Genomic DNA, 18,413 nt, shown 5'->3' with positions numbered 1-18,413 from the left:
TCTAAATTTGTGGTACTTGAAGAGATCGACAGATGGATAGTATTTTGAAGTATTTTTTCCTTTTCTACCAATTAGGTCATGCATTTAAGGTTGTACTTTAATTACTTCTCATATAGTCCATATTATTTTTATATTTGTGATCTTTTTATTAGGAGTTAGATAATTATTATCCTAAATTCCCCTAATTACACCTAATAAAATCAAACACTTTCTTTAATAATGAGTGACATGGTATGTGTACCAAGCTGAAGTGAAAAAAAAAGACAAGTAGGAAGCATTGAGAAAGTGAGTGCTTAGTGCATTTAATGAACTAGAATAAGTTACATGTAATTTAGATGAATCAAGCAATGAACAAAGAAAAATAAAGCCACTCAACAAACATAGGAGGTTCACCAAGATAGCTTTATCTTCACTTCAACTAGCATATAATTATGTATTTAAGAGTGAAAGCTCACAAACATGAAGGAATAACAATAGTGAAGTAAACTAACGTGTTTGAAAGAGAAAATGACTTACGGAGCAAAGGGATACAAACGTACGCAAGTATGAAAGCTTAATGCTAAGACTTAAGTTTAATGAGCAAGCGTATGAGCGAGTGTATTTATAGGTAAAGAAAAAAGGGCATCCTTCGCAAAACAAAAGGACATAACACATGCATTTTAAAAGAACTGGGCTGCTTGTTCGAGTATCAGGCTGCTTGTTCGAGCATCCCAAAGTAGAATACAATTGACTCGTTTTTGCTAAGTTTTTCACGTAGTACTTTCAACCATTTCTTCTTGAACATACTTCTTCCATGCTTTGTTTAATAATCTAAATCAGCATGTACATCACATTAGCTCATTTTAGGACACAAATCTTCATTCCACGCGTGTACTTAGACTTTAAATTGTACACTCCAAATGCTTTGCTGATTAGGCACAATTTGCGTGAACCAAGTCACAAATCACAAACATTTCCATCTTATTTTGAGTTCTCCCAAGTTCAACCTATTAAAAAAGATCATCTTAATCGAAAGAAAGCATCCAAAAACACTAATAAAACATTTATCATAAGCACTAACAGACTCTAATTACACAAATGCACACCATATTTCCCTCTAAAGACTTACAAAAGAGTATGATTGGCTATCAATCAAGCCTATACAACCTATGAATTTGTTGGAAGAAATTATAAATTTAACTAAATTTTGTCAAATGAACATTACACAAAGATGTATTTTATTCATCAATTAAATTGGTTAAAGTAGTGAACTCTTTCATAAATAACTTTAAACGCTTCAAAACCTTCAAAGTATACATTAACCAATACACCTACAATCTTTTTTATCCAAAGCCACAAAGAAAAATTATGTGTTTCTTCAAGTTTAGAACAAGAAGAACCGAGGTCAATGTTGTAACCATAAAAAATATTGAATCTAACATCACTAATACCAATTATTGAATGGCTACATTGACTATAGTTTAATTATTTTTTTATCTTTTTCTTGAGAAGAATAAGAGTTATATGATATCAATATTTTGAAGAGTTAAATTCATAATCCAACACTCACCGTCCTTATACAATTGTATTTATGAGTAACAATTAGTTTTTTTTATACTTGTAATCATCGAATTATTTATTTTCAACTTCGAAAAATCCTTTATTTTAAATTTTTTATTCAAATTGATATTTTATCACAATATGTCACGGTCAGTAGTTAATTAAAATAATTTAAAACAAATAGGAGTATTCATGTTTGGAATTCTCAAATTGCCCCTTTAGAATATCGATCCTTTTCTCACTCATTTTCCCACCACTTTTATGTCTAAACTCTAAATAAATATATCCTTTCCAAAAAAAAAAAAACTAAATAAATCTATAATGATTTTATCAGACGAAATCGCACGTGATCATCAAGTTCAAAAACTTTTGGCAAACTCCATTGTCGTCAACACCAATAAACCCACTTTCAAACCTTTTCTCCTCTCCATTTCCCATCCAACTACTACTTCAACGACCTCAAATACCTAAAATCCCAACTTTCTTCTCCACTATCCAACATCCGAAAAAAATGGACCTCCAAGTAAAGCAACAAACAATACAAACCCTAATACGAAATCTAAGTTCTGTTTCCGATCAAACCCGGATCGCCGCCTTATGTGAGCTCCGATTACTCACAAAAAACGACCCACTAATCCGACCCATCATCATCCAACAAGATGAAGGTGCTGCTATCTCTCTTTTGTCAGAAACCCTTTACTCTCCTTCCCGTTTAGCTCAAGAAAACGCTGCTGCTACTCTTCTTAACCTCTCTATTTCCTGCAAAGAACAGCTTATTTCTACCCGTGGGTTTCTGGATTCTATCGCTTATTGTCTATCTGATCATCGGAACCAACCACCAGCTGTTGTACAATCAGCTGCTGCGACGATTTATAGCTTATCGGTTGAGGAGAATTTTCGGTCGATAATTGGAGGGAAAAGGGAGATTGTGTATTCTTTGATTGATATTGTGGGTTTTAAAGATTCTCCTTCAAGGTCTATCAAAGATGGGTTAAAAGCTCTATTTGGGTTGTCTTTGTATCCGTTAAACCGGCCATTATTGGTTGAGTTTGGAGCACTTGATGCACTTTTTGGTATCGTGGTAAGAGATGGAAGAGTTGGAGTGATTGAAGATGCAACAGCTGTGATTGCACAAATTGCTAATTGTGCAGAGAGTATTCAAGCATTTAGGAAGGTTTCGGGTATTAGGGTTTTGGTTGATTTGTTGAATCCTGAAACGGGTTGGAGTTCAAGGACTAAAGAGAATGCGGTTTCTGGGTTGTTGAATTTGGTGAAAATTGGTGGGGAGGAAGTTGGAAAGGAGATTAGATCAGTGGGTTTAGGGTTGATTTTTGATGGGTTAGGGGAAGTGGTTGATTGTGGATCTGATAAAGGGAAAAAAAGAGCTCAAGATTTGATCAAAATTCTTGAAGATGGTTTCAGTTTGAGTCTTAAAGATGATAACTTTTCGGGTTCGGGTTCTGATTTGTATTATCATCCTTCCTTGGATACTTCTAATTCGTATTCATATTGATGATCATTTTCTTTTTACAAATGACTAGTAATATGGTGTGGCATTGTTTGATTGATAAATACTCCTGTCCTTTTCAGTTGCAAACTCAAAGGTGTTGTGCTTATGATGGGATGGATGAGTATTTGTTAATAGCCTTGTTTTAGCTGTTGTGCTTATAATGATGAGATTAGTGTGTACAAATATTTGTAAATTTGACTAATTATTACAGTAAAGTTGTCACTGATTCAATTTAATTACTGATTCTTGTTTTGTTCTTGTATTTTGCTCTTATGGAGAACATTTTTCTGTACTGAGTTATACTGTTGAGGATAATTGATTTTATTACACACCCATGAGGTTTGCAGTAGCAATTTTCTTCAAATGTGAGTTGACTGTTGCTTGTTTGTTTTGTGACTGCTAACATTGATTTGGAGCTGTATGAAGTATTTTGACTTAGTGTTGGGTTTTGTTTTTAATATAAATTTATTTGAAGTCTAAACTCAATAAATGTGGAAGCTTGATGTAGGGTTGTGTTTGACTCAATTTGCAAATTTATTTGAATAAGGTTAGATATATGCATCTTTACTTCTGTCTTGTTAGTCTGACTATTCTTATCTATGATTGTTTCAACCAAGTACTCTTCTGGGTTGGTGGGGACCGGGGACTAGCCGATGATCTTAATTCTTAAGGTTATGAATTTGAATCCCAAGAGGGTACGCAGAGTAGATTTCCCATTTTCCCTCCTTCTTCTAACGGCATAGGCTTACCCTCGATGCACAATGATTATGAGTGCCACACATGATACACCGGATCTTGGTTCTTAGTCTTGGTACCATTGCAATAAATCTTGTTAGAGTATATAACATATCCTGGGGCTTCAACCATAAGCTTAAGCTTTTGGTTGAGTTGGTTCCTTGACATAGTATCAGAAGCCAACGTGAGAGGTCACGGGTTCGAATCTCAACCACCCCTCATTTAAGGTGGAATATTCAGCGCCTATGCGCATCCACACTTCTAGCCCAATGGGGTCTCGTGTGAGGGGGCGTGTTAGAGTATATAACATATCTTGGGGCCTCAACCAAAAGCTTAAGCTTATGGTTGTAAGCTTATGGTTGAAGCCCCAGGATATGTTATATACTCTAACAAATCTGATGTGGTAATTGCTCGCCCGTTAGCCCCCCAAATCGCCCCGGTTACATGAGGTGTGTGTTTCATCTATTTAGCCCGAGGTTTATCACTTACGTAAGTAGGTGAGTTCCTAGTTGATAAAAAAAGGAATATCTGGTCTTTTATTGATAGCTGTCACCTTGAAGGCAAGTCAATTTTAATCTACAGTACCTTTTCTGGTGCGCCTGTTGATGTTCAATATTTAGTTGCCTCACTTAATACGTATACTTGATTGACTGGTAACGAATATTGAATGCCGCTGCTGGCTCAATTACCAGATTGTTGGAATGTGAGAGTGATGGCAAGCTAGTGATGATGCAGTTTGTCAATAGCTAGTGTATTTAAATTTGGCTTGATTTGCCTTTATACACCTATAATTTAGCAGTTAGTTCTTAATGGGTGGCAATTCTTGTTGTTCTTATAGATATCTTAACTTACTGTCTAGTGGCCTTCTAACATCTGGTATACATATGGGGATATGATAACAATGTGAACGATTATGATCCACCAGGCTTCCATTGCAGGGCACAACGAGTAAAATCCAATTCACGACTCGATACCTAAATTAATCTTCAGATCTGTCATCTTTGTCAGATCATAAAGTGATATCTTCAGACTATATGTGATTATTCCCCTTCTTATTTTTGAAGGAAACGCTTATAATTCTGAGATCTTATAAGGTTTTGGCTTTATGCATTCCTAGTGTCACTGTTAGGTTTATATACAACATGTATCTTTTTGATTGTCGCAAACTGCTATTATCCTGGAGAAGTACGCTACAGCTTCTGTAATTGGATATCGTTGATTACCTTGTTCTATTATTTCATTGACATGTATGTAACGTTGCAATTGTTATCAAGGGTCATTTCGAAACAACCTCTTTGCTATTAATGCCATTGGGATGATGGAATGTTTCTTTATGTAATGTTGTCATAATGGCATGTTCTCTTACCATGAAGCTAATTTGGGTTTGCAAAACTTATTTAGTGCTGCTGATCCCATATCTGGTTGATTGATTTTCATTGGTTTGCAGAGTTTACAGGGTGATACGTTCTACTAATGCTCCCTTTTCTGACTATCATTATTTTACAATGTTGAACTGCTGTTAATTTTTACACCAACAAATAGCAACTGTATTCTGTTGCTTCTGTAATGTTATCGTGTCCATCTTGTGAAGATCCTTTACGAGGGTTTATGATGAATGGATTTATCGTTCAGAAGTTTGTGCTGCTGATTCAAGTTCGGACTGGCTTAAAAGGGAACACTGTACTCTAGCACACAGAAAAACAGACCTTTTTTTTTTATACTGAGCTTTGTATTGAGGCTTGGGAGCAGCTGAAACTTTCAGATTTTGTTTGTCAGATATCATTATATCAATAAAATGTCAAAGTTTTAATATCAAAAGATTAAGGTCGGCTGGATCTCATTATATGATGCATAATGATCTTTAGGACTGCTGATTGTTGAGTGAGGACTTCAATTTTCTGTGGCTGGGCCTATGTCAATACAAGCACTCAGGCGATGCATACTTCTGAGAAGATCTTAAAAAATGCATGATTCATTCCTTAAATTTATGATTACAACATGGCTCTCGCACAGGTAACATCTATTTCCTTCTTTCCACTATACTTGCTACATTTGAAATTTTACGTAATTTAGTGTCTTATTGTGATTATTTATGTATTGAACTATACACGTCTAAAAATTATAAAAGGTTAATATTATGAAAGTATACGATTAGACGATTCAAATAAATATCCACTTGATTATATTTTTTCTTACGCATTAGCCCTAATATATAAAATAAGCTTAAATAATAAATACGGTAAATAATCATTATGTTGTAAGTATTTCTCAGCTAATATTTTTCTTCAAAATGCCCAGTTTTTTTTTTCTTCCGAGACTGAATAATGTGTGATTTGACTGGTTTTGTAGTTGTACCTGCACGTGCAGAGGAAATATCAGCTGAAGCTGTAATTTCAGGTCATTAATGCCTCTTCTACTAATATTATTCTTGTATTTGACATTTCTGTATCACAATAAGATTTGATCCAAATACTATTTCATCCTCTGAAGTCAATTCAATGGATTGGGTATGTTTTGAAGTTGTGATCTATTGGTTGTTGCGCTTGTGAGTCAATACTTGCCCATTTTTGTAATCAATGTGCCTAAATGGTTGATCTGGTAGTTTACCGGTGGAGCGCTTTGGTATTTATATCATTTTCTCTTCTGAGAATAGGTTGGGACAATTCGTCACATAATCATTTTGTGGCCTACTCGTGGGACACACCAAGGGCACCCGTAGGCTCGGGCCCTCAAACGCACGGGTTTGTCATATAATCACCCTGTGGGCCTACTCATGTGACACACCAAGGTTACCCTTAGGCTCGGGCCCTTAAACACACGGGTAATAAGCTTTACTTGCATACACACTTGATGAGGTTTACTTTTTCCTAAAACTATATGGTAGTTGGAAGATTACCCACTAAGCATTATAAGTAAACAACCCACTATTTTAATGTTGTGAGATCTTCCTCACATACGAAGTATTTCTAACAATTGACTCATGAAACGACTTTTGCTTTTGTGGTCAATGTGGATGGTTTTATGTCTGTCTCGACTATCTCAGTCAATGTGTCAATAAAAAAATGTTGTAATTGATACATTTCTTACAATTAGATTGCTAACTAATAGAAGAATGTGCTGTTTTAACTTTAAACTACTATAGTATTAATAATTGGCCATCCATCCTGAAAAAAGGGGCAATATCCTGTAGTTGGCTGGAATTATTTAAGTATCAACTTTTAAAAGAAAGTAATAATTAATCTCATAAAGGATGAGAGTTAAAAAAAAAAAAAAGGCATCCTATAAGTGTGTAATTATTAATTACTCCTTTTGTCTCTTTTAATTTGCATAATTTTTCATTTTAATTTGTCTCATTAATTTGCACCTTTCTTTTTTTGACAGTGGTTTTACAAATTTATTTTCTTATATTTATCATCCATTTGGTTTTTGTCTCATTCTTCAATTTAATTTCTCTTTCTGTTAAATTTTATCCATTTTACACTAAGTGTAAAATAAGAGGTACAAAATGAGCATCAATTATGAATAATAACTAGTTTTATGTGGGATTAAAAAGTTAAGCAAAATACTAACGGCCCGTTTGGTAGGTGGTAATATATGGTGGTAATGAGAATGAAAAATTAGTGTAATTTTGGTTGAAAAATCTCTTGTTTACCTTAATGGTCATGCTCTTCAATCATCTCATTTTCTTCATGAAATTCATTCCAATATATTACCATTGGAAGGGATGGTATTTGGTAGTAATGAAAATTTGTATATAAAAAACTTTTTTGTGATCAAAGTTTCATGTCAAATTTCATTATTATGGAAATGACATGAAACTTTTAATGAAATTTTGCACTATAAATTATTTTTATTAGCACCATTTTATACCATAAATCAAACGGCCCGCAATAACAGTAGGTGTAAGTGTATTTTCTTTCCACCTAATGAAAGAGGTGCTGACTTTTTTCCTTTTTCAACCATCTTTTAAAGATACTCTAAACTCTTTTACTCCCTTTTTATTCTTTGCGGTTTCATGAATGCGACCATTTCTTATTGTCTAGACACTCTTTTTAATCTTTGGTGTTTGTATATCAATTCAATGTCATCACAATTCACAATCCACTGCCTGTTTTGCTCACTCATGTTGATTTTACAGCTGAAAAGTCATTTATCATACCAAGCACGCCTTTCGGACTTTTTGACTAACTAAAAAACTAAAAGTCAAAAGTCAACCAAAAGTCAATCCTAAAGCCACTTAACCAAAACCCCATCATCTTCTTGTATTGTCATAAAGTATGTCAAATTGTCTACTACTTCACTACTAATTAGTTAGTTCTAGTTTAGTTCACCAACTGTAGTTAATCCATCATTTTTGTGTTTGCTCTTGGTTGATAATTGTCTGATTGCTAGACATTAAGTTTGCATTTTGATCCAAATTCCTAACATTTGAACACTCTGACGGAATAGGATACTCGAAAACCCGAGTTCAATCAGTTTATGTCGTAGTTAGTCGAATTCGAACCATGATTTCTTTGCACAATCCGCGAAGAATGATAATGATGAATTACTCTCATGTAAACAAACAAGATACACCGACTCATTCTTACAATAATTCAATTGACATGAATCGGCCTATACAGTCCAGCTCTTTCCCTATATGACTAGTTTCGGGAAAGTGAGGATGAATCAAATGTGGCTTTTAAAAGGAACAAAAAAAGAGCAAAGTGATGATAAAAAGGGAATCCCCAATAGAAAGAGCAGCTAAAATTTGCTAAAGGTATCAGCATTATGGGTTCGCCTAGTAGTTAAAGACTTTTCTTCTATCTTTACGACAAAAGTTCTATTAGAAATACTTCACATGTAGAGAAAATTCCACATTAATTACCAAATTTGTGGGTTATAGACTTGCATATAATGCTTGGTGGATAATCCTCCTACCATATTGTTTTGGGAAAGAATGAATATCATCGAGTGTGTATGCAAGTCAACACTCATTACCCGTGGGTTTGTAGGCTCGAGCCCATGGGCGCCCGGTGCCCCATTAGCGTCCACATAATTGGGTCCACTGGGTGTATATGTGATGATTTGTCACGACCTAATAAGTTTGTTTCTCAGTTTCTCACCACTAACAAAAAATATTAATATTTTTCTTTTCTATTTGTTTGTAGGAATTCTCTAATCTTATCTGGAAGAGAGATAGGGGATATCAGATATGTGTTGGTGTTGGTGACTGAGATTATAAATAATTTTTTGAGGTTTATAAGTGGGTGACAGTCCCACGTGAATTGACCACTACCCTTCAATCTTCATGGGTATCCTTATTGGCTTCATATTAACGCTAACTGCCAAACTATGTGAATGTGGCATTCTCCAAATTAACACCTCCCCTTATAATCAAACTCCCCAACCGAAATTTGGAAATGAAATAAAGAAAGAAGAAAGAAGAAAGATACCTACTCCAAAACCCACAAAGTTTAAAGTATCATTTCCATGATTAGCACATTTGACAAAGTATACCATCCTTTGTTCTTGTTGCTTAGCCCACTACCCTTCTTTTCTCCTTTTCCCCCTCTTTATTATCATATGTTAGTGGTGAATTTCTACCTTTTTCTTTCTATATCCCCTCATAACTCACTCCCATGGCTCGAATTTTCTTGGGCAACGTATGATATAGAATTGGTGTATATTAATTATTGAAAAAGTTACCGTAAATAATACAAACTTTCGTTAATTTCCTTATAAGAGTACCAACTTTTAATTAACTATGAATAACACAACTTAGGGATGTTTTTTTCCTAGAATAATATCAACTTTAGTTTATAAGTTGATTTGTCAATTTTTTTTGTCATATAATGATTTTTAATATGTTAGGGATATTTTAGAAAAATACAGTCTTAAGTTGGTATTATTCATGGTCAATTAAAAGTTAGTATTATCGTAGAGAAATAAATAAAAGATTGTATTATTCCTTGTAATTTTTCCTTAATTATATTGTGCACCATTCTTTACTTTCCATTCTATCAGCCCACTAGTATGTTAAGGTAGATGTACTCTGTTTTAGTATGTACTAATCGACACAAGAGTTTCTCATTTTCTTTTACTATTTCCTTAGCAATAAATTTATTTTTTTTCGTTAAAAAATACAATTAAAATGATTTTAATATTTTTAATCGAAATTGGGACAATTTAGAATATGGAATTTGATCCAACCCTAGGGCTTGGTATAACATGACTACTCCTATTGCCCCTTTTATATTTACTTTTGTTATTGGGTTATGTCCACTAGTAGTAGTACAATCCTATAGTAGTATACTTAAAGTTGCAAACTAATGCCTTTTAATGCAGTACTGCTAGTGGTTCTCTCTGTTATTCATCTTTAATTTCAGTTTTGGCATTTAGCCCACTAAAAACTACCACCTTTACCACCTCTAAGTGTTAGCATAAGCCATTTTAGCTTTTCTTTTGGTACTATATGGGCATCTTTAGCAGCCAAAAACACACATAGCTGATAGCCCCACATTCCCACATTAAGTTATTGCTGTCATCAAACCATTTCTCAACTACAGCTAGAAGGGGATAGTAAGGGGAAGGAATGAAGTGATGGAGATGGAAACTAATCAAGATTATCAAAACCCATCATCCTCAAAACCCGAACCATCTCCTCGAAAACCATTATTGGTTAGTGATCGTCTGAAACGAGACGAATGGAGTGAAGGGGCGGTTTCGAGCTTGCTTGAAGCCTATGAATCAAAGTGGATTCTAAGGAACAGGGCTAAGCTTAAAGGGCAAGATTGGGAGGATGTAGCTAAGCATGTATCATCTCGTGCAAACAACACAAAGTTACCTAAGACACAAACTCAGTGTAAGAATAAGATTGAGTCTATGAAAAAGAGGTATAGATCAGAGTCTGCTACTGCTGATGCATCATCATGGCCACTTTTTTCAAGGCTCGATAACCTGCTTCGTGGGACCGGGTTATCATCACCCATGAAGGCGATTCCAGCAGCGAGTAGTCCTGGTTTGGTTTTGGAGTCGAGCCCTGTGGCACAACCGTTGTTGCCTCCACCACCACTGCCTTTGCCGCAGCTACAAGGGCCTCCTACGATGGAGATTGCGCTCAATTCTACGGAGTCTAATGGCGTGGAACCAATGGTTAAGGTTAGTAGACCTTTGATGATTAAGGGCATATATAAGTCTGTGATTGATTATCTTAATCAACTGACTTTCTTCTGTCTTTTAATTTATCTTTTCTTGTTTGTTTCTTGTACCATTGGAGTGATGAAAATGCCTGCTGTTTGTACTTATGATAAGGACTTCTCACCCACCACAAGTAATAGTTTGAGCCCAAGCATGGGGGAATCTAGGCCCGGGTTATTCAATTAAAAATTCATTATATTGAATTGTGTAATATATGACACAGAAGATTAACAATCAAATTGATTCAACATATGCAAAGATTAGTATTTGATCCACCTTATACTAGTATCACACGGAAGTTGTTTGTGCTTTAGGAAATCATATACTGATGGAGTATATAAGTATATGACGTACAATGGAACTTGCCGTTAGCTTAAATTTTTGGTCTAGTTTGTTATTTATCATGATATTAGAAGTTAACATGATAGAAAATGTCACGGACTCAAATGGAATATTTAAAACCATGTATGAGGAAAGCATGAGCTGCACCTACAACTTTAGAGGTGTTCATTCGAATCATAAGGTCAATTTTGGGTTGGTTTAAAATCGAATCTTATGTTCACATTGGTTTTTATATAATTTTAAATTTATTTTGAAATCGGGTCAAGTTGGATTTGTTTACAAGGTGGGATCAACATCATAACGTCAAGTCTGTTTTGAACATCTCAAATTCCAACTCAAAAGATCCTTATGTGAAGGGGCATGATTGAGTAAGTAAGTTATTCCGTAACTTCAACCATCAGCTATGTTTTTAGTTGAATTTCCTACACATTAAGTCTAACATTTCATTAGTTAATGGTTGAGTTCATGAGGACGTAAGAGACTCATTTGGGTCATCAGGTTGATTTTAATTAGGTGTTTCAGATCGACTTGAAATAGGGTTTTATGTCTCTGTAGTGTTTTATCTAATTGTAAATTATTTTTGTAGTCGGGTCATTTTGGTCATCGGATCTGTTTTGAACACCTCTAAGTACATAAAGCACATTGTGTATGAAAAGACGACTCGAATGTCAAAAGTTGTTATTAGATTATCTGCTCCTAAGTTATCTATGAACATGTTAACAGGAAGATGACGGAGAAGCAACAAAAGTTTCAGACCAAATCTCAGACAAAAACCAAAACGATCAACACATAGAAACAGACAGCAGCACTCCTGCTCTATACAGCAACGACAAAGACGAACCGAAACCGAAGAATATGATGAAGATGAAGAGGAAAAAACGAAGGCGAGAAGAAGGGAATAGTTGGGAAGACGTAGCAGACAGCATTAGATGGCTAGCAGAAGCAGTGGTACGATCAGAACAAGTTAGGATGGACACCATGAGAGAGTTAGAAAGAATGAGAGTTGAAGCAGAAGCTAAGAGAGGTGAAATGGATCTTAAAAGAACTGAGATTATTGCAAATACTCAGTTGGAAATTGCTAGGCTTTTTGCTTCTGCTGCTGGGAAAAACATTGATTCTTCTACGCCAATTGGGAGAACCTAAAAACCGATGGTTGATTCTGAGCATATATGTAAGGCGTTTAATTGTAGAAAAATCCTTAAATTGAGAGGTTTTATATATTAAATGACATTATTTTATAGAAATATTACTTTTGTTTTAGCTCTTGGTATTTTGAGTAAATGTAAAATGAACAGGCTTTGAAAGTTAGGCTAATAATATATGAAGGAGATACATTTGGTGAATAAATAAGTACTACGTCCGTTTTTTTTTTCAAATGTCTTATTTACTTTTAAATTACTATTCATTAATCACTCTTGATTTGTATTTTATTCTTAATCGACGAATTATAACATAATCAAATGAGATCTTGTATGATTCGTCTCAACATAAGGTTTATTAATATCTAGATTTTATAATGTTTAATTATACACAATTTTTGCTATTAAGTATTGAATTAATGTATTGGTAAACGTGCAAAAAGCAAATGAGACATTTAAAATGAAACAAATGGAGTATTAATTAAATTGTTATTTATATATTTTGCATTGAAATCATAAAATAATTCTATTTAAAAAATGAAGAATTGGGTCTCGTCTTAGTGGAAACGTGTATGGCTTTCTCCGGGATGATCTCGATTTGATTCTCGCTGTCTTCCTCCTTTTTTCTTAGCCTACTTTGCACCCAAAACGGAGAAAAAGTATTTTAAAAATTTAATTTAATACTCATTGAGGTTACCATGTAGAATTGCATTTTTAACATCTAGTTGACGAATCGATCATGAATTAGATAAAGCAATGGTTAAGACTTAAGAGTTAAGACCGTGCGAATATTAGGTGGTTTGACAACTCGACTAATGTCTCTTCACCTTCTATCACCTATAAATCAAGCTTTATGCCTCTTAAAAGAACCTTATCATGCTTTTTATGATGAAAAATCCACATAGACCGAATGCTGATGACATTAAAGGGTCGAGTTATTAATTTTCACTTATGATTTTTAATTATAGCATTATACTCATCTTGACCTTTTAATTCAGATCATAAAGTGCACTAATAAGAATTTTAGGTAAGTGAAATGGAAGTGGTCTGTAGACTTTGATAATATTTTAAAGGAAAAAGTATAAAAAAACTACCTAATATATACCCTATTTTGTAAAAAACTACCTTATGTAAAATTTTTTGTAAAAAATTACCTTATATAATACAATTGTTTGCAAAACACTACCTTATAATGGTTTGTGGCCTTTGACCGCTAACTTTAACCGTTGACCCGCATGTGACACTCACGTGATGTTTAAATGTGTTTACTTCTTCTTCATTTCAGTTCAGTCCATTCGAAATTCCTTTCTTCCTGCCATTTCCAGCCACAACTCCATCCTGTAACTCCTCAATTCGCTCCCATCCACCTCGTAACTTCAGCTCATTGAAAGTGCAAGCCTATACTGGTATGTAGTACTACTTAATTATGGTTTTGTACTTCATTGTTGTATTTTAGGTATGATTTAAAATTTATTTCGTTTTACAAATTTTCTTCTTTTTGCTGCGTTTTTTCTATTGAATTTGTGATTTTTTATCTTGCAATTTGTAAATTGATTATTGTTGTATCTGAATAATGTATTAGGGTTCTTAAAATTAGCTAAATCAATAAGATGAAGAAATTGAAAATCCGTAAAAAAGCAAGTGATTCGAAAAAGAAGCAGTCTGAGTTGGCAACTGAGGTGGGTAATGTAAGGGTAGATGAGGTGGTGAATGAAAGTTCTGATGTGGCATATGAGATTGTGGGTGAGTTGGAAAGAGCAAATGTAGATGTTGATGCTGGGCTATTGGGACCACCAGTCACACATACGGGTTATAAAGAATCTTTAAGTGCTAACCCTAGATCTAAAACAAATAACTCAGCTGCTATTTCTACCCTAAACCTTACACCAAATGAGAGAGGCCACATAGAGCAACAAGTTTCTGATTTTGAGGATAGCAGTGATGATGATTATAGTTGCGGTGATGAAAATGAATATGAGGATGATTCTGATTTGTTTGCAGAAAATGTAGTTTATGGTCTTGATAATGTGTTTATAGGTGATGAGGAAATTAGATTGATAGTAGATAAGGAGGTTGATGAAGAAAACAATAGAGACATATACTTTAATGATGATGAACCGCAATCTGATGATTATGATTTGGGTGCATTGAATGATGATGAGGAAGGTATATGCAGCTATCCTACATTCAATCTTGAGGTTGATTTCAAGGGTAAGATCAATTTATCTGTAGGCCTTAAGTTTCCTTCGACATATGTTTTTAGAAAAGCACTAAGGTACCATGCTATTGAATGTGGTTACAATTATTATTACCTGCATAATGGTAGAAGTAGGATCAGTGTGTATTGCTACAATAGATGCGATTGCATGAAATCGAAAGCTAGAATTGTGAACTGTGTTTGTGGGAAGGAGAAGAAGTGTTATTTTAAGGTTCATGCTGTGAAGTTGAAAGATGAGGAGACACTTCAAATAAGGAGTTATTTTCCCAAGCACACTTGTGGTCACCAACACCAATATAACAAAGTCACTGCTTTGTATTTAGCTGAGAAATACATAGATGATTTGAGGGAAAATCCAACTTGGGAATTAAAGGCATTTAAGAAACGGGTTAATAGAGAGTTAGGTTGTGAAGTGAAGTATTCTAAGTGTTATATGGCTAAAAGAATTGCAATGAAAATGATATATGGTGATGTTAGTGAAGAGTATAGCAGGGTGTGGGATTATGCGGAAGCAATAAGGAGGTTTAATCCAGGAAGCACTGCAATCGTTAAATGCATTGGAATAGACACACCCCCACCTTTGTTCCAACGGATGTATATATGCTTGCCAGCATGTAAGGAGGGTTTTTTTGCTGGCTGTAGGCCTATTATAGGTGTTGATGGGGCACATTTGAAGGGACAATTCCTTGGGGTTTTATTGACTGCTGTAGGTAAAGATGGGAACAATAACATCTTCTCCGTTGCATGGGCTGTGGTCGAAACAGAAAATATAGAAACTTGGACTTGGTTTCTAAATCTCCTCGTAGAAGACCTTAGGTCGGTTACTGCCTCGAGTAGTTGGGTTCAAGCAGGAGGTAAAGCTTTCACCTTCATAAGCGATAGGTAAAAGGTATGAATGTAATTACTTGTTAACACATATCTTGTTTTAAATGTAACTAATGCTATAACCCTAATATTAACACCCTAATGTAGGGTTTGGTTGAAGCTTTGAACTCAGTGATTCCTGAAGCTGAAATTAGGTTCTGCTATAGGCATATATGGGCGAACTTCAAGATCAAGTTCCCTGGAGAGTTGTTCAAACAACACTTTTGGAGAGCAGCAAGAGCATACAACAAGGTATGGAATCAAGTATACAATTAATTTTTTACATAAGGTAGTTTTTTACAAAATGGGGTATATATTAGGTAGTTTTTTATAATTTTGCCTATTTTAAATTGAGATTAATATCTTTTGATACTATGATATTTGAAGTGAAGAAAGAGTGCTCCGATACCATGATAAATGGTTGTCTTTCATTCATTTGTTTTACGGTATATATATAACTAATATAATTACGGTGAGAATTAAGATATATAATTTGCCATAGTTAAATATTAGACCCAAATTCTAAATTAGAGTTGGATGTGAGGCAGATTCAATAAAATTCTAGACTTAGAACAATCTTTATCGGTGAATTTTTAAAAATTTCAATTACCACTCTTGCCTATTGGAAAAAAAAGAGAAATCCAACTTTAAATTGCTTTCTTATTGATAAGGTCTATGAATTCTAACCTTAGTTTTAATAAATCTGAACAAAGATTCATTTGTTAGTAGATTCAAATTCAACCCGGATTCATATAGATCTAAAAAATAAAATCTAGACTCTACAAATGGATGTGGATTCATGAATTCGAATCGGAGTGTCATCCCTAGATTCATTATAAGACTTGTCAAATCGGTCATCTAATGGGTATAATCAGGTTACTTTCGAAAATATTTTGACTTAAAAGGATAAATATTTTTTAATGGGTATAATCGGTCATCCCTAGATTCTATTGGAAAATATTTTTTGATAAAAGGATAAATATACAAATTTAATACTACAACAAAGAAATTTTGACTTAAAAATAGACTAAAAACACAATAGATTCCGACTAAACTTGATGATGTGAAACTTAAAATTTTGACAATATTAAGAAAAAGGGATCAAATCAATCGAATTTAAATTCCAATCGACCTTATTCTTTACTCCCTCCTATTCTCTTTACTTGTTTTATTTGGGTTGGGCACGAATTTTAAGACTTGTAAGGAAACCACTCAAAAGGTAATAGTTGGGGTATTTTAAGAGATTGGATTAATTATTTATCTTTCCCTCCTTTTATCTACCTCAAATTCTTGTGAGATACGATTTCTTTGAGAGACCATTTCTAATTGAGTCGATCCATTATATATTTTTAAAATATTGTAAATAGACATTAAGAATGAATATTAAATTCTCTAATTTTTTAATTAAAACACTACAAATATTCTTCATTAAAATTACATAAAATTACATTCTCTAATTTTTTATTACAACACCACAAATGTTCTTCATTAAAATTACAAAATTACATAATTTAAATTCAGAAGAATTGAGGAATAGCACACAAATACTTCTGTTTAAAAACAAAAGCGATGCGCAAGTATGCGAGATCTATAGAGGTATCAAACTTCTAAGCCACGCAATGAAATTGTGGGAAAGATTAATAGAGATGAGAATTAGACAGAAAACGGTGATTAGAGAGAACCAATTCGGATTTATGCCAGGAAGGTCAACCATTGAGGCAATTCATGTTTTGAGGAGACTGATGGAGAAATATAGGGAGCGAAAGAAAGATCTGCATGTGGTGTTCATTGACTTAGTGAAAACGTATGATAGCATACCACGACGTGTCATCTGGGTTAGCCTCAAGGCTAGAGATATTTCTTCAGCGTACATTGAGGCTATACGGGATATGTATGACAGAGTTTTGACTAACATTCAAACACCAATGGGGATAACAGAGCCTTTTTCGGTTAAAGTTGGACTACATCAGGGATCGGCTCTAAGCCCTTTCATTTTTACTGTCATTATGGAAGAGATTTCTAAATCTATTTGGGAGACGGTACCGCGGTGCATGCTATTCGCTTATGACATAATGCTAGTAGTAGAAACTAGAGAGGAGGTTAGTAACAAATTAGCTGAGTGGAGGGAAGCTTTAGAAGGTAAAAGGTTGCACATTAGTCGTACGAAGACCGAGTATTTGCACTGTGACTTTAGTGGGACAGCACCGGTAGGTGAACCAGAGGTGTCCATTGATGAAGCAGTTGTTAAAAGTACAACCAAATACAAGTATTTGGGATCGATCATTCAAAGGGATGGGGAGATTGACGGAGATGTAAGCCATCGTATACAAGCGGGTTGACTCAAGTGGGGAGCAGCCACCGCGATGCTATGTGATAGGAAATTTCCAAGCAAGTTAAAAGGAAAATTCTATTGGGCCGCAATCAGACCTGCTCTATTATATGGGAGCGAATGTTGGCCTGTAAAGAAGATTTTTGAACATAAGATGGAAGTTACAGAAATGTGTATGCTGAGGTGGATGTGTGTTCACACATTGATGGATCGAATTAGAAACCAAGAGTTTAGGGACAAACTAGGGGTAGCCCCTATTTCAGGAAAAATGCGTGAAAATAGATTGAGGTGGTTTGGACATGTGCAAAGAAAGACTTTCGCCGCCCCTGTGAGGAGGGTATAAAGCATTATAGTAGAGGGTAAACCTCTCTGAGAGTCTGACTAGGGATAGGGGTAGTTTAAGGCGCCATATACATGTTTTAGACTACTAATGTCATCTTAGATTATCTTTTGGTGTTCTTGCCATCTTGCTTCTCTCGTTTCTTTTATTATTAGTTTTTTGTTTTTCTTTTATTTTGTAGTTGGTCCTACTTATTTATTTTATTTATATGCATTTAA

The 18,413-nt window shown here is 34.5% G+C and overlaps 2 protein-coding genes across 2 annotated transcripts; both read left to right on the top strand.

Moving 5' to 3' along the window:
• Positions 1 to 2,050: 2,050 nt before the first annotated feature.
• Positions 2,051 to 3,052, top strand: LOC130803700 (U-box domain-containing protein 11). Its single transcript, XM_057667899.1, has one exon. It carries the CDS (start codon positions 2,051 to 2,053, stop codon positions 3,050 to 3,052), a length of 1,002 nt encoding a protein of 333 aa, XP_057523882.1.
• A 6,009-nt stretch (positions 3,053 to 9,061) lies between these two features.
• LOC130804522 (trihelix transcription factor ENAP2) lies at positions 9,062 to 12,681 on the top strand. Its single transcript, XM_057668988.1, has 2 exons — positions 9,062 to 10,924; positions 12,029 to 12,681. The coding sequence occupies exons 1-2, from the start codon at positions 10,367 to 10,369 to the stop codon at positions 12,446 to 12,448; spliced, it is 978 nt and encodes a 325-aa protein (XP_057524971.1). The 5' UTR covers positions 9,062 to 10,366; the 3' UTR covers positions 12,449 to 12,681.
• The last annotated feature ends 5,732 nt before the right edge of the window (positions 12,682 to 18,413 follow it).

Source organism: Amaranthus tricolor, chromosome 17, assembly GCF_026212465.1.
Source record: "Amaranthus tricolor cultivar Red isolate AtriRed21 chromosome 17, ASM2621246v1, whole genome shotgun sequence".
Classification (NCBI taxonomy): Eukaryota; Viridiplantae; Streptophyta; class Magnoliopsida; order Caryophyllales; family Amaranthaceae; genus Amaranthus; species Amaranthus tricolor.
Note: the sequence above shows the minus strand (reverse complement) of the source record. Positions and strands in the feature narration are given on the sequence as shown.

Bases quoted from the DNA above. Each gene is read 5' to 3' on its own strand.
- LOC130804522 (XM_057668988.1), top strand. From the start codon at position 10,367: ATGGAGATGGAAACTAATCAAGATTATCAAAACCCATCATCCTCAAAA. The intron at 10,925-12,028 runs GTTAGTAGACCT...ACATGTTAACAG, and splicing joins GCGTGGAACCAATGGTTAAG to GAAGATGACGGAGAAGCAAC.
- LOC130803700 (XM_057667899.1), top strand. From the start codon at position 2,051: ATGGACCTCCAAGTAAAGCAACAAACAATACAAACCCTAATACGAAAT.